The sequence below is a fragment of the Monodon monoceros genome, unplaced genomic scaffold, assembly GCF_005190385.1.
Source record: "Monodon monoceros isolate NGI ecotype Baffin Bay Population unplaced genomic scaffold, NGI_Narwhal_1 Super_Scaffold_11, whole genome shotgun sequence".
Taxonomy (NCBI): Eukaryota; Metazoa; Chordata; class Mammalia; order Artiodactyla; family Monodontidae; genus Monodon; species Monodon monoceros.
In genome coordinates, this window is record NW_021703767.1 from 77,531,175 (window position 1) to 77,547,835 (window position 16,661).

A 16,661-nucleotide genomic window follows, 5' to 3' on the forward strand; every position below is an offset into this window, starting at 1 on the left:
CTTTCCCCCACAATACCTACTTTGAGAGTAGGTATCCAAAGATATAAATTTAATTGACATATATGTGGATGATGTGGAAATGTCATGGAATGTAGAGATAATCCATAGCAAAGCATGCTGGCACTTTGCCCTCAGTCCCACAGCAGGACTTCCTAGCCAATATGCTTCAAAACCTCCCACAAGTGGATTAATAACTCCTGACTCCAACGTCTTTATCTGACAAGAGAGACAGATCCTTAGAGCAAAAGTCTGGGTGGATGACCTAAGTGCACATTCTGGAGTACTGAACATCCAAAGTACTGAGGACATAGCTCCAAGGTGAAGCTTTTCCATCAGTGGAATAAGCCAAACAAGTGAGGTTTGGTGGAGAAAAGTAATAAGAGCATGATTCTTTGGGGTCCCTTGGAGTTCCAGAGCCAAGGCTGTTTATGGCCAGAGTGGTCAAACCCAACAAAATGAGTGAAGGAATGAGCACAAAACTCTGGCATCCTCCTGGGCCTAGTGGTGATTCCACAGAAAAACCTTCTTGGGGAATTCATATCAGCTACACGGTAAGTGTTCTTTCCTGTTGCCCTTCCCTCTTGTTCACCATCCCAGTGGCCAGGGAGACCTGGGTGAGATTGCTACAAGCACTAGGAGACCACAGGAATGTTTCCAGGAGGCAGGAATCCTTGTGAGAGTGTGAAGCCAAGGAACAGGAAAGAAGGGAAACACCTTGGCTCAGAAGGTATTTAAGCGGGAGGAGAAACAGAGGAACAGGAAAGCCTCCAGCTAGTCCTTTGGAGCCTCGCACCCACTTCTGTCAGCTTTCCCATTCCTAGACTGACGCTCATTGCTTAAGTCCTGGGAGTACTGGATTTATTAAATTGCCTCTTTGTTCAACTCTTGCAAAAAAAACTTAGACCTGAAAACCGTTTGACGTGCTGGGATATTTGTCTGCCATAGTAGATGAGGAACCTAAGGCTCAGTTGTGCAAGTTTATGGCGTTGGTAAACTGACCGAGGCAGAATGTAAGTACAGCCATTCCAACAATTCTCTGGGTCCTGTAACGCCCTCCTCTGCACAGAAAGGTGGGCTATTCACTGTTCCCGTGTCCCTACTCCCTGCCCCAATGCACAGACACACACCCATACAAAGTGGGATGAGAAACAAGGCTGGGACCTTCTCTAAGAGAAGGAGCAGTAAGCAAGCTTTGATTCGAAAGGCCCAGGGTTGAGTCCTTCCTTCGCTTTCTCACAGTTCTATAAACGTGGACTAATCACTTTTCTCCTCAGGCCTCCCAACGGAGCCAACGGGCCCTCTAGGGTTTTCCTCACAGCCGGAGAGGGAGCTTCCATGTGAAGGTGAAGGACGCTGCAAACTGCGAGGTCACGGACAAATTTCAGAAAATGATGAAAGCCCTATCCTCGCTAAGCCGGCTTTTCTTCCTCTCTAAAAAGGGAGTAATCACGTCCATTCTGCAACCTCGAATGGACCCCACGCGTCAGGCTCTGCACCCCCCTCCCCGGGCTGGCCCCCAGCGGGGCTGGCTCTCTGGCTGGCACTGGGATGTGAGGGCCCTGGCCTCCCGGCGGCTGCAGCCGGGAGCCTGCAGGGCGCGCGCTGAGCGCCGGCGGCGAGCGGCGAGCAGAGGCTCGGGCAGCAGGAGGAGCGTGTGAGCTGTGGGCGTCCCTTTAAGAGCGGCCGTCCGAGCCGGCCTCCGCCTCTCAGTCCGCCGAGCGCCGCCGGTCACCTGAGGCTCTCGGGTCAACCGGCTGGCGGCGGGGCCGGCGATCTCGCCCGCGGAGCCGAGAGACGGGGCCTGGACGCCAAGTGCCCAGAGCCGACTGCGAGCGTGGCCGGCCGGCGCCCGTCCGCGGCGGAGGATGCGGCAGCGTATCTGGGCGCAGCTGCCTATGCTGCTGCCCTGGCTACTGCTGCCGCCGCCGCTGTGGGGCGGCCCCCCGGACGGCCGGTGCTCGGAGCGCGAGCCCGAGCCCGGGCCTCTGCAGCCCTTCGACCTGCTCTACGCCAGCGGCGTGGCCGCCTACTACAGCGGGGACTACGAGGTGGCCGTGCGCGACCTAGAAGCGGCGCTGCGCAGCCACCGGCGCCTGCGGGAGATCCGCGCCCGCTGCGCCCGCCACTGCGCCGCGCGCCGCCCGCTCGTGCCCCCCGGCGCTGGCGCAGGGGCCGAGCTGCCCTTCTTCCGCGCCCTGCTTGAGCGGGCGCGCTGCTACCGCAGTTGCCAGAGCCAGCGCCTCGGGGGCCCCGCGTCCCGCCACCGCGCCAGCGAGGATGTGCGCAGCGACTTCCAGCGCCGAGTGCCCTACAACTACCTGCAGCGGGCCTACATCAAGGTACCCGGAGCGCACACCTCACGCCCCTCGCTGCCCTGGGATGCGCTCCAGCCCTCCCCGCGGCTCCCGTCTCTTGGCCGGCGCGCTGCTCCTTAGCGAGTCTGACTGGGTCTCCTTTAACGGTTCTGTCTCATGTGTGGATCTACATAGCTGGTGGTCCGAGCTCTGTAACCAACACTCGATGAATTTGGGCAAGCCATTAGCTCTTTCGGCATCCACTTCTCTCTCAAAAAGAGGATTGTACTGATAAGACGTTTAAAGTACCCATTCAGCACTAATGTCTGAACGTTGGTAGAGCCGGGTCTAGTAATAAGGTCTCCTCTCGCTTCATTCCCTGGTCTAGCTTCACCCAGTTTCTCTTCCATCTCTGCTCCCTCATCCCTCCTACAAGCTAGTCTGCACCTTTTCTTTGAAGTTTAAAAGAGAGCGGTCTCAAAACAGCAGAGTTAAAAGTAGACTTGCTCCGAAACCCATCCCTCTGTCTTTTCCCCTGCACTTAGCACAAAAAGGGAAGATCAAAGGTTAAAGAGGAGGTATGCATGGAAGAGGTGAATCTGTGTGAGGCAGTCTCACTAAAAGTACCCAAAGTGCTGACTCTTTCTCCTTTGATAGAAGGCTTCCAGTTTCTGGAGGTAAGCATCGGACTGAGTTATTCACCACCAGATGCTCCCTCTTTCTGGTTTTATTTTTGTGTATTCAACTTGCCTGAAGTTAGTGCCAGGAGGCAGACAGTGTATACTGACATCTTCCCTACATTCACAGTTTTAAAGATCTAAGTGAATGCTTCGGCAGAGAGAATTTAGCCTGTGTTCCTTGATCTCCCACTCTCACTCATCCATGTTGCTCTGAACTTACACTTTCTCCCCCTTCTGCCTTTCTATGTCAGTATATCAATGTCTGTTCTCCAGCTGTTGGAGAAGTGGCAGCTTTGGGGGTTGGTTGGTTGGTCATGCCAGCCAATGGACCAGGCTGCATTTCTGGAGTGGTGAAAATACACACCAGGTGCTGATATTCTAATGTCTTTTGCAGCTCATCCCACAAGGTCTCTGAGCTCACAGTTGGTAGGGCTCTCTGCAGATTTGCAGTTTTGGGTAGAGTTCAGGAAATCACAGCTGTAACTAACTCTTTAACTCCCAGTGCTCTGGCTAAGTTGCTAGATTTAGTATCTTGGGCAAGAAATAAGGAGAAAGCCTGAATCCTTTCCAGGATTTGTCTTCTATTTGCTTGTGCCTCCTGAAGCATTTGCTGAGGCATGTATTAAGTATAAATCTGCTTTCTTTTAAATGAGTGGCACAGTTTTTGGTGGTCTTTAGAGAAATCAGTCAGTAGCAGCCAGAGAGGGGCTTGTGAGTACCCGACAGCTGAAGATATACTAAGCTAGTTCCCAGAGCAGAATGTGGGTGGTCGGGTTTGGTCCCCCTGTAATACTGTCTTCCCAGGAGTCTCAGATGTGAGGTTGGTAGTCCTGTTGATTGTTTTGTCACACATCTTGGGCACATTTTCCTTTCTCAGGTCTGGAAAAGGAATGCATATTTATTTTCACTCCTATAAAAATAAATAACCACGAGGTAACTCTCAAAATGTGAGTGTCTTTGGTTCTGTAATTACACTTGCTTCACTGCTAATGTTAACATTCTCCTGCTCCCATCTCCTGGTTGGAGGTCAAAGAAGATGAAGCCATAGGTTTAACATGCCTCAGTTTTTTTCAGTGAATTGATTACAGGAGAGAGTCACTCACAGGTAGCTCTGTGGGTGAACTACTGGCTGTGGTCTGATGAACCAATGAAGTTTAAGAAGTCCTTTCAAAATTATGTGAGTTCATGTGCTGATTTCTGTTTTACTGGCAATGTTTCTGAGAGCAGAACAAGTCTTGCATCTGCTTCCTGTTCACCTCCACTCCGATAGGTACAATTTCTACATAATTGATAATCTCTTAAGGGGGAAATCTTCTTACCCCTTTGGAAATTCATTTTTGATGGGTTGGAGTTTACAGGAGCATCTTTATGAACATCAAATAAGGTGTTCCCTCCCCGCAAGAACGCCACAATTTTAGCCTTTGCTTGGCTTCCTGGGAATTTCACTCATAAATACACACACACACACACACACACACACACACACACACACACAATCTTCTGAGAGCAAAACAAAACTCTCAAAATAATGGTATCTTTGGGCTCTGACAGGTTTGAATCCTAAAGTGTTCATTCCCTGAAGATAGAGGGGTTCCCTGCATATACCTGCATATGATCATGGTACCTTGTGTTGCTTACTTACTTTGGACATCAGTGATCCAGTCTGCATTTGAAAAGAATAATCCTGGGCCAGATTGAATTCAGTGAGGACTTTGTAGCCAAGATTTGAGAACTGTGAATCCTGTAATATGGTCAGAACTAGCAGAATTCCTAGAGATAAGGAAACACATTTATTCTCAGCTAAGGGTTTGCAAACTGTAGAAGCTCTTGGGAGATGCTGTTCCTCCCCCAAATCCCAGTTAGTGAGCTACTGATGGAAGCGGATTCTTTATGCTAGAGTGTTGGAAGGGAAAGATTGAGAATTGTGAAATCTAAGGCCTGTTGAGATCAATTTCTCATTTCACAGATGAGGAAAGGGAAATCCAGGCAAGGGAAGGGGCTCACCCAGTGTCACATATGATTTGATTTGATGAATTGAGCACAGGACTGGGAGTCAGGGGTCTGGGCTCTGCCAATAATTGGTCATGCCTGTGCACATCCACTGTCCCGTGGAGTCACCTCAGGTCCCAGGGAATGCTCTGTCCCCAGGGCTATCCTTTTGCCAGATTTGGACAGCTCCAGGAATGAGTCAGTCCTTGTCCTGTGGGGTAACAGACACTCACTGCATTTATCTTAAGGGCTATTCTGTAGAATCTTCCTTAAGCCCTGGCATGCTGGGAAATCCTCTGGACAGCTACGAGGTGGTAGTTCCACTTAGATCCTATCCACACTTTTTTGTTTAAAGACAGGGTGAGACTCTTCAAACTTTATTATTTCAGATTGTAAGATATAACTCGTGATTCACAGCCTAAAACCTAAGATAAAGCTTTTATCAGAGCAGTCTCTCCTCGGAAACCTTCGCTGGTTTCCCCTTGCTTCTGTATAGAGCCCACAGTGTTGAATACAGCACCCCTCAGCCTGGCTGCCCCTTAACTTTACAGGCCCAGTCTCCTCCCACTCTGCCATCCTTCAGCTAGAGGGAACAATGGATGCTTAATCTTATGTGTCTGACACTTCTGCACATCTGGGTTTATTTATTCTTCTTTGGGAGACATGTAGGCTCTGGCATGGGGTTGATCTGGGATTGAACTTTAGCTCTTCAATCTCTAGCTCTGTGACTGCGAGCAAATCACATAAACTTTCTAAGCTTTAGTTTCCCCATCTGCAAAATGGGGAGATAATGGGACCTACCTGATTGGTTTAGGTTTAAGAGAGGATTTATATAAAGCACCGGGGACAGGGCCCATTTCTGTTTCCAGAAACACTGGAGATGTATCTCTTATTATTATTAGTTATAACAGTAGATTTCCCCACCTTCTTCTCTATGTGTTCAAATGGTAAGTGTACTAGCACAAATATACCTATTTCTGTGAGATCCTCTTTCACTCTCTCTGCAACCTCCAACAATCCATCATTTCTCGCTCCTCTGAATGTCCACAGTAAAGAATATGTTCCTCTCATATCATGTTTCACTTTTAACCTTGTTTTGGAGAAATTCATATATTTGTTCATCACTTAATGTGAGCTCCTTGAGATCAAGAATGGTCACAGTCATTTTTGCACCTCCTAAAGTAGGAGTTTCCAGATCTGGAAGATCAGCAGATGGATGATTATTATGAATCCCCTGGGCATTAAAAATGTGATTTAAAATTGGAGATTTAGGTTCAGTAGGTCTGAGTTGGGTCTCAGCATTTATATTCCCCTCAAATACCTAAAACAGGGGGCAGTAGCAGTAAATGCTCAGTGTATGTTTGTTGAATGAATGATAGTTTGGTTGCTCGTGTATGAAATATTGTTGAAAAAGATTTCTGTGTGGCGGCAGGAGGTTTTCTCAAATGAGTTATTTGGTTTCCTGACTGGGAGGACTGTAGATTGCTCGACTTTTCGCTCTCTTCTACTTTCAAGTTCCGGCTCATGTTGCAAACCTCCTTTCCCTCCCCCTCCATTGTTTTTTCTAATTTAATCCTTATTTCCTAAAACTATGCTTCGGAAAATTCTTGACACGCTGTGCCTGTTTTATGTACATTTGTGGAATTTAAACAAATGTAAGCGAGATCCTTTTCTTTTTTTTTATCTGTGTACTTTATAATCAGGAATGCTTTGACAGTATCTGTTTTTCTTTCAGTGTTCCCAACCATTTAGTTAAAGAGAAAAAATTTAAAAAAAAAAGACAACCAGCGCTGCTTATTTATGTTTTTTACTTAAAACAAGCTTGCCCCTCCATGTTTTGTTTCTAAGTTGGTGCTTTGTGCTATTTGACCTTTCTTTTTCTTCTTAAGATTGGGGGGGGGGAGGAAATGCAATTAAGTTAGGCGATTCTATCTCCCTCCTAGAGTCAGCTCCCCAAACTTCCTTTTTCTTGACCATAATTTATTTTATTAGTGGTTTCTAGAAAAGAGAAAAAGTAAGTTCAAGGATTTTCCTCACTCTTATTCTGCTTTATCAACTTCTTTCTCTTTCTGGATGAAGGCCTTTAAAAAAGTTTGAAACGTAGGCCACATGACATGATACATATTCTATTAGTTCAGAATAAAAACTTTTCCCAAATCCCATATTTCAATCTCTTTTTACCTATATGTAGACTATGTACATTTTGTCCCCAAATTATTTCAAATAGGAAGTTGATTTTATGTCTTCTTGAAATAGTTGTTTTGAAGTTTCCTAGTGGTTATTTCCTCAAGGGATGAGACTTTTTTTTTTCTTCTTACATTTGGTATTTTTCTTTTTTTTTGAGCTTGAATCATCAAAATCCACTAGTCATCATCTTTCTGTCCCACGCCTTAGGAAGGAAACCTGGGAGCTTCTTTGTGTAGCCAGCATTTAGTTCCTGTGTGCTAAGGAGATAGAATTTCTATTGTCTCCTTCCAGGAGGCTGACCATGTGAAGGCCCAGTCAGCTCTTTATCAGTCATCCATTGTGATTACAAACAGTCAGTGCCACAGCAGCTTAAAATTCAATTAGATGAGGGAAGCACTTGCTTACAGGTTTTCTCCTATCTCAGTCTGGCGAGAAACAGGTATTCCTTTACAAGTTTTAATAAAAGAAAGTAATAAACTGCATGTCTCCACAGATCCCATCTCTGAGAACCAAATGTATTCTGTCACGAATATCATTTGCTCAGTGATAAACTCCAAAGGGATAGGTGTGTGGTATTCTTTTGGGAATGTTTGATAAAATGTCAGTTTGCTTCGTGGATGGAGTTTGAAAATTCTGAAAAGTGCATGGGTTCACCTAAAATGAAAACTGATTGGATTTGGTGTAATAATGGTTCTTTTGTATTACTAAGGAATTGAGTAAACTTGGGTGTCTTAGAATCCCAGATCTTAGAGAGCTGGAAGGAACTCCAAGAGAGCATCTTGTTCAACCCTCTCTCTCCAAGTTAAATAATTGGTTTGTGGCAGTGAAGCAGGGGTGAGAGAGGGAGGGATAAGTATTTTCCTTAAGAAATGCGGTCTTGCAAGGGTGAGGAGTGATAATTATTAAAACGGTAAAAATGCTACAGCTTGAAGGAACCTCAGAAATCATGAAGAAGTCTATCCCTGTCACTTAATAGCTGATGACACTGGCCTCAGAAGTTTCATGACAAATCAAGGAGGGTGAGCAAGCGGAACTGAGTTGGAATGTAAATATTTTAATTTATAGTCCAGTGCTTTTTCCAGACTCTGTGCAGTGGGTATTGCTACCTCCTGAGGGGCAGTCTGGTGAATCAGTGGTGCCACTGAGACCTGCGGTGGACCTGGTGCCTCCAGCGACAGTGCAGATACAAGGCCCTGCTTCCTGGACTACCTCACCCACCCTGCATTTTCATTCATGTGATATGTTGGCCACTTAGCCAAGAGTCACTGTTGTCTGGTGGAAAATTTTGCATTTCTCATTAGGAAAAATAATTTCTCCTGTCTTTTTTTCCATTCAGCTTTTCTCCTATAATTCTTTTTCTGTCCTTTTATGCATCCGTCCTTTCCTGCTGTCTGACTTCCTAGCTATGTAATTTCCATGAGAGCTGGCCCTCATTTGCCAAATGGCCCAAACATATCTTTAAAAAAAAAAGATTTGTAGTCAGCCTTCTGCATGGTATGTTTCAGTGCCATGTGTATGATTTTTGGGGTTTAGTACTGAGGAGAGCTGCAGGCTATAGTCAGAAGAAGCTGATTTCGCTTGACCACACCCCTCTCTGCTTTACTTTGTTTTCTATACTTATTTCTCTCTTTCTCTCCTTTCACGTTCCATGTCTTACTGATGATCTACACAGTGAGATTACTTCTACAAAGGAGAGGGTTGTTGGGATCAATCAAGGGAGGAGAGAAGTAGGTAGTGGTAGAGGTAATGTTACGGCTTTGGTTCTAATAAAATGAAGGCCATACAGCTTCTTATTTAATTTGCTCCACAGACATAGGCATCTACTATGAAATTCTTTTTATGTCCCTTTTCCCCATATGATTTGTGCATGAGTTGAGCGTATGTTGGGAAAGATATTCATTTCCCTCTCCTCTCGGCTCCCCATCTTTCTGCAACTGCTCCCTGCCACGTTCATAGAACATTTGTGTCCCCATCCTCCCATTTTAAAGATGGGAAAATAAAATCTGAAAAAGAATCAAGTTGTCCAAATTTATCCAGCAATTTAATGGAAGAGTCAGGATTAGAATCTAAGAACCCCAATTCCCACCTCTGTGACATTGCTGATGACCACTATTTGTAAGACACACACTGAAAACACAAACTTAACAAAATTAATTTGACACACATAGCATGCCAGTTACATTATTTGCCAAATGGGACAGACCCTGAAAATAAAAGCTACCTTATGCAATGTTATTCCTTGCACTACTATTCTGCCCATTTCTGGGAAAAACTCATAAACAGGCCCCTGGATTAACGGTATTCCCCCAATAAATCTAATGAAAATGAATGAGGCAAAGAATCTTCTTTGGAAGGGAAATGAAGGTATAAGAGCCAGAAGGAGGGAGATCCAAGAAGTCAGATTTTCCAGAAGTTCAGGGCTATCAGAATGATCCTGCTGGAATTCATTATCTACAAATAATGGGCTGAGTTTTTGTGCAAGTAATGAGACACTGCTGAAGACTACAGTGTAATTATACTGGAACTCTGGAAAAGGAATGGAGAAAAGCAAAAGATATAATAAAATAAATAAATCTAAAACAAAACAGAGAAATTGTTAACAAACCCTGAATCACAGGAAAGTTAATTCAGCCAATTTTGATTTATTCTTTCTGCTTGAATGCTAAATTTTTAGTTTTCACTTCGTCAAGATTAATAAGCTTGCACAAAAACATCAACACATAATTAGGACACCAGACACAGTGAATTACCTTAAAGCCAGATTTGGCTGTTTTCAAAAATGATCTCAAATTATAGTATCAAAGATTAATCCAGAAGACCATAAAAAAATTATTTCCCCACTGAAGTAAGAATTATTTCTTAGTAATATTTTTCAGATTGAATCCAGGATCAACAATCAGCATTTGATTGTAGTACAAGGCATTTAGAAATGCCACTAGGGACAGAGACTTTTCACAGACAATTATTGTTTCAATAGGATGATCAAGGGCTCAATTACACAGTGGAATCTGCGGGTATTCATGTCAGTAGGCATTTAAACTGGAGTTTCTCAACTTTGACTTATTGCTATTTGGGATGGATAATTCTTTGTTGTGATGGGCTGTCCTGTGCCTTTTAGGACGGTTAGCAGCATCCCTGGCCTTTACCTACTCAACAGCAGTAGCAACACACTTCACCTTGCTTCTAAGCTGTGACAACCAAAAATGTCTCTATACATTGCAAAATGTCTCTTGGGGTCAAAATCATCCCACATTGAGAACCACTGATTTAAACATGTAACCATGTTTAAGATAACTGGGCATTGACATTAGACAAGTACAAATCAAGTTTTGGACAACCCATATGCTAGATGGCAGTATACCCACTGATGAATCATGATATTTATGAAAAAGTTTGGCTATAGCTTCATATCTTTTATGAGGGGAATTCCATTGGAAATAGAGCCTTTTTCTGCAAGATGCAAATCACTGGGCTCATATCCCTTAGCTGGTCCTGCCCGTGGCTGCGCTGATTCAGCTTGTAGGAAAGACCAGAGTATCTGGCTTCTCTCTACTTATTATCTGAACATGACAGGACAGGTTACTTTAGCAATACAAACTAACATCTTTCAATTGCGAACTCCAAACTCCAGAATTAATGTGTTTTTCATTCAACTCGGAAAGTACCCGAACTCAGTCATGTAAAAGTAATCCACTGCAACTCTGGGTTTTCTTGGGGTTAGTTCTTTATCACATATACTCTTAGAAAGCAGCTTGACTCAAACCCCAAATGCCATCTTATAGAAGGCTGGAAAGTGGGGAAAATGGGAGGGGGTCAGAGGAAAGAAGAAATGATTGTGAGATTGAGAGAGTGAGAGTCAGAGGGTGTCTCAGTCCTTTTAGGCTGATATAACAGAAGACCATACGCTGGTGGCTTATAAACAACAAACATTTAATTCTCAGAGTTCTGGAAGCTGGGAGGCGAAGATCATGGTGCCTGCAGATATGGTGTCTGGTGAGAGTCTTGCTTTGCTCTGACCTTACATTGCAGGAAGGTTTCTGGAGCCTCTTTTATAAGGGCATGAACTCCATTCATGAGGGCTCTGCCTTCATGACCTAATCAGCTCCCACATGCCTGCTTTCTAATACCTTGGGGACTAGGTTTCAACATATGAATGTTGGGGGAACACAAACATTCATACCATAGCGGAGGAAGATGCAGAAATAGATGGAGGAAGATGAAGAGATGATAGCAAAAATTAGGTAAAGGAAGGCAAGAACAATAAATCAAAAAGTCCAAGCAGGACTTCACATGTGAAGGGAGTTTACACAAAACAAACATGGGGGAGGAGATATGGGGATATATGTATATGTAGAGCTGATTCACTTTGTTATACAGCAGAAACGAACACACCATTGTAAAGCAATTATACTCCAATAAAGGTGTTAAAAAGCAAACAAACAAACAAAAAACAAACATGGATGTTGCATCCTCTGAAATCCATGTCACTGTAATAAAACCAATCATCCGGAAGCAGATGTTGGTCTTTCTTCACTCCTGTAATGCCAAAGGCCCCATACTTGGCTGAGATGTTTCTGCCTTGATACAGCCCAGGGTAGCAGAGCCACTCAGTTTCCTGGTGAAACAGAGAAGGAAGGAATGGATTTGGGGCAGATTCCACACGCACAACAGTGAATATTTACCAACTGTTAAGGGAGATGCCACTTTGCCATTTCAGGTTTCTTTGAAATCCTAGGTGTAGCCAAATGTTCCCCATTTCTTCATTTTGCAATAGGGGAAACTGACTAAATGGTTACATGGTATGTCTGAGATCACACAGCGAGTCGGTAATAGAGTCAGAATCTGAATCCAGGTTTTTCTGATGACAAAATTGGAGTTCTTTTTTACTTCTCACACTTTGGGTTTTGACATGGAACAGGCTTATATTCAAAAGAGTCCTGCCTTTTATTAGTTATGTGACACTGGAAAAGTTCACATGTATGAACCTGAGTTTCTTATCTGGAAAATGGGGATAATCACACCACTTCACTGGCTTCTTGTGAGAAGTTAATTTAAAAAAAAGTGTTGTGGGCTTACTTAGGTCAGCATTGACACAGAAGTACAGTTGACCCTTGAATGACATGGGTTTGTGCTATGGGGGCCCATGAGTTTTTTGGTAGTAAATACTACAGCACTATATGATCCCCAGTTGTTGAATCCACAGATTCAGAACCGTGAATAAGGAGGACCAACTGTAAATCATATGTGATTTTCAACCACGCAGATGTTGGTGCTTCTATCCCCCCATGTTGTTCAAGGGTCAACTGTACTTATTCCTTGCCTCATAGCTGCTATGGAGAGAGAAAATTTGTAAGGGAATATGAAAGGCAAAAGAATAGATAGGCAAATATATCATGATAAACTGAGACGATAATTACATGTACAGTAGGTAGAGAAAACTTGGGGACACACAAAACAGGAACTTGACCTGCTCAGTTGGAGCTACTGACTTCAAGTTTGATTCTCTAGACATTGGAGCATATGCTTAGCAGTCTCCTTTCACCATCAGACTAAAACAAGTCATCTTAATGAAAACTTGGGATTGCTGTTTGCTGTTTTGAGAAAAGTCCTTTTGCTCTCTCCCCATTACATTCTCTAACCCTCTGATTTCACAATTCCCTGAGATTGTGGCCTCTTCTTTGTATTTTTCAAAAAATAGACTCTGTTCAAACACATTCCAAACCTTCACTGTTTCCTATTAACAGATAAAATCTCTTCCCACAGACCAACACATCTTGGGAATTTTAAACCCCTTTAAACCTCTTCACCACCCTGATCTCAGGTACTCCTGGGAGATGGCCTAGGTGTGGGAATCAACAAACATCTCATCACAGATACCAAAAATAAGACTGCTTCTTGTATAACAGTCAGGCAAGTGGAAGAGTAGCTCAAATAAAAATATAGTGAGTTATGAGTCTAGGAATCAAGCAATTTAGGCCCTGTCTCCAATGGTGGCACTAATGCCTTGAGGTCTCCATTTGGACAAGGGCACAGTTGGACCAGATGGTTTATAAGAACTCTGCTACCTCTGCCTGAGATTCTAAAATACTTTAGTGGACTGGTACACTGTGAGCCAACCATCTACCTATGGAAAAGAAAAATGATGAGATAAGGTAATGGAATACAAAGCAGTATAATGGAGATAAAGGAAGTTTAAAAGGTCAAAAGAAAGGAGGTAATTTCAGTGTGTCTGATGCTCTAGTCCTTGCCTTTGGACAATCAGTCATTTTAAAGTAAAGGTTGAAGAAGGACACACTAATGTTTAATTTGGTGGTACTTTAAGAGGTACAAGATAAACTAGGGCACATTCAGGAAGGACAAAAACATATAGATAAAAGACTCAAAACTATGTTTTATGAGAAACAGTTGAAATAGGGATGAGTAGACTAAATAAAAAAAGAGGTTTTAAAAAGATCGTTATCTGAGACAATTGTTCTTGATCTTTATGGCACCTAGGAATTGAACAAGTAGGCCGAGGTAACAGAAGTTACAGAAAACAGGACCTTGGCTCAGATATGGAAGACTTTCCTAACACCGACAGCTGTCAGATATAATACATAGCCCAAAAAGAAGGTGTTCAAACATAAGTCAGGCAAATGCCTAAACAGGGAAGTTGCGTTTAAGGTTTAAACATTAAAGCAATGTTGAGATAGATAAGATTTAACATAGTTTCCAATCCAGAGTTAATAAGACTCCATGATCTTATGAAATGAAAATGTCTTATACCCACAGATGGTGTATCATTAAAGACTTTTTCATTGGAAAAAATCTTACAGCTTTTTCTCTATCCTGCTTCTTAATTCTGGCTAATGTAATCTTAGACCATGGTCACCAGCACACTCCCTATAAATAACTTACATAAGGCAAAAAAGGAAAGAAAAAAAAAAACCCAACAGTGCCAAGGCCTTAAGACACACACGGAAACACACACACACACACACAGACACACACAGAATATTTAGCAGTAATAATATCCATATGTATGATCTGCATCAGTCCTTTGATTTCTGGTTCAAGTATCTCTGAGATAACATCTGAAAAGGATTTAATTGCATAGTACCAGTGAGAGTTTTAGGTTAAATGGGTAACAACTGATCAGAACAAACACGCTTAGGAATTGAAAGTGGGTGCACTCTCTTAGCGAGTGTATTATGGTATACTCAGAAAACCCAATTTCGTTCACAGAGCCTTGGCGCTGCTAATTTGCTTCGTTTGTGTGCTATCCCGAGGCTAAACTGAAAACCTTGCCGTACTCCACACTGTAGTTCAGTTATCAAACGTTTTGCCAATGTCCATTCTGGTCAGTTTCACATATGAGTTGCTAGGGGGTCTGCCCAGATCATCATATTTAAGAACATTTAAAGGATATTAAATGTTCCTAAAGAATGTTTAAAAAAATCCCTTTATCTGGCTCCCTCTCCTCTGAAATTATTTTCTTACTCTCTAATTGGGAGGGGGAGGAGTGCCTGCTACCCTTGGGGAGGAGGGGAGTAGAAGTCCAGGCTCCCTGCCCTAGGAGCTGACCAAGGGCAGGGGACAGCAAGATTTTTTTCCCCTGGTGTTTGGCTGGAGTTGGGCAAGTATGATCACGGATGTTTCTATTTTGCTATGCCTCACTATTTCGGTTCTTTAACTAAAGGGAGCATGCTTTGGGGGGGGCCTTTTTTGTGTCTGCTCCCATTGGTATGTCCAGGTTGCAGAGTCCAATCAAGGATATAAGGGAGACAAAAAGAAAACCCAGGAAATTCACCTCTGTGTTCAAGGGGCAGGTCCTTAGCCCGTCTGCCTCTTCATGCCACCGTTCAGAATCTTCCTGTGTCTGTCCGGAGTTTTTAGGTGTGCTCAAGAGAAGGTCTAGGGAGAAATGAATTTACTCCATCTTGTTCGGAATCCGAAGTCTTCATGCAGATTCTTTAAGTGATCTTTAAATTATAGCGATGATGATGAATACAATTTGAGTGGACTTTATTTAAAAAAACTCGAGGTAATCTTTGTTACCAATGCTTTAGTGCAAAAAGCTACAGAGAAGCCTTTCTGATCTCTAAGAAAAATCTCTAGTCAAATCTCATCGCCACTTCCACCACAGCTGGGTTTATGTTAATGAGGTGACCTTTGGAAAGCACCTAAGGAGGGGGCTGGTTGCTGGGGAAACCAACGTTGATTGGGGGGTTGGAACTTTCAGTCCCACCCTCTGATTTCCAGGGAGGGGAGAGGGGCTAGAGGTTGAATCAGTCACCAGTGGCCAATGAGCTAATCAATCATGCTTGCATAATGAAGCCTCCATAAAACCTCAAATGAATGGGATTTGGAGGGCTTCTGGATTGGTGAGCATGTGGAGGTGCTGGGAGAGTAGGGCATTTGAAGAGGGCTTGGAAGTTCCGAGCCCCTTCCCCATACCTTGCCCTCTGTCTCTCATCCATTTTGTTGTTCCTGAGTTATATCCTTTTAGAATAAGCCAGTGATCTAGTGAGTTAAACAAAAAAAATCTCACCACCACTAAATCAAACGTAAGTAGATCAGCTGGACTGTGCTATGGTTCATATAAGGTTGTTAAGTCTTTCCTTAGAGGTGTAAAAAGTCCCAGCCCTTTATAGCTGAGTTGCCACCCGCCTGCCCTTTCACTTATTTATAGGTCCATAGAGGAGACCCCTCTGGAATACTGTGATTTAACTCTTCATAAATAAGTAAGTATGTGATCATTCTGGTTCATTTTCCCAGTAGGATATTTAATAAAGATTTACCTACCATGTTACATATGGGAAACCAATTTCATTTAGGGTTTAGAATAAGAAAAACGCTAAGTAACAATTCTCTTTTCTCTTTCTCACTGTCCCAAAATCCATATGACAGTCCCATAATCAATACTTCCTATGTTCCAGATTATTATGTGCAAGTCTTTGACCTCAACATGCACACATGGCTAACATCACTGATTTTTTACACTTGGTAGGAACTTGATACTTGTTTGTTGAAATTGAACTGTCAATTCTCCTAAGGCATGAATTTATCCCTTTAATATACTCCATATAGTTAGGCATTTAAAAATGCCACTCTGTGCACTTGGTCATCATTTTTAAAGAGGGCTCTTTCGTGAGGGTGCCAAGTTCGTAGGTCAATTTACGATTATTAATGTGAAGCTGGGTGGATGCACTAGAAACAGTGCCAGTTAGAGTAATGAGTTTGGAGACCGTGGCTCTAACTATAACTCTGGCACTAACTCTCCTATGGTGATAAGATGATGAATTTCTCCTTTCTGGGCTTCAGTTCCTTCACTTATAAAATGAGGTGATTGGAATGTATAATCTTGAAAGTCTCTATTAACTTTAATATGTTTTAATGTTTGGCAGAATATATCCTTGATAAAACAAGGTCATTAAATGTTAGTAAACTGTGAAACTCTCAGCAATTAAACTGCACCTCAATATGGCCTCAGTAAATACTCGTATCTTACGCTCAACATTAAAAATTTTGA

The 16,661-nt window shown here is 43.1% G+C and overlaps 1 protein-coding gene across 5 annotated transcripts in view; it reads left to right on the forward strand.

Annotated features, from left to right (window-relative positions):
• The first annotated feature begins 1,675 nt into the window (after nucleotides 1-1,675).
• The window catches only part of P3H2 (prolyl 3-hydroxylase 2), a 179,821-nt gene continuing 164,835 nt past the window's right edge, over nucleotides 1,676-16,661 (forward strand). For all 5 annotated transcript variants that reach the window (XR_003792390.1, XR_003792389.1, XR_003792391.1 and 2 more), the window contains exon 1: nucleotides 1,676-2,339. Coding sequence is in view for 1 of the 5 variants with exons in the window: in XM_029214888.1 (XP_029070721.1) it covers nucleotides 1,866-2,339 (474 nt within the window). In the remaining 4 variants the exon portion in view is untranslated. The remainder of the gene's footprint in view (nucleotides 2,340-16,661) is intronic.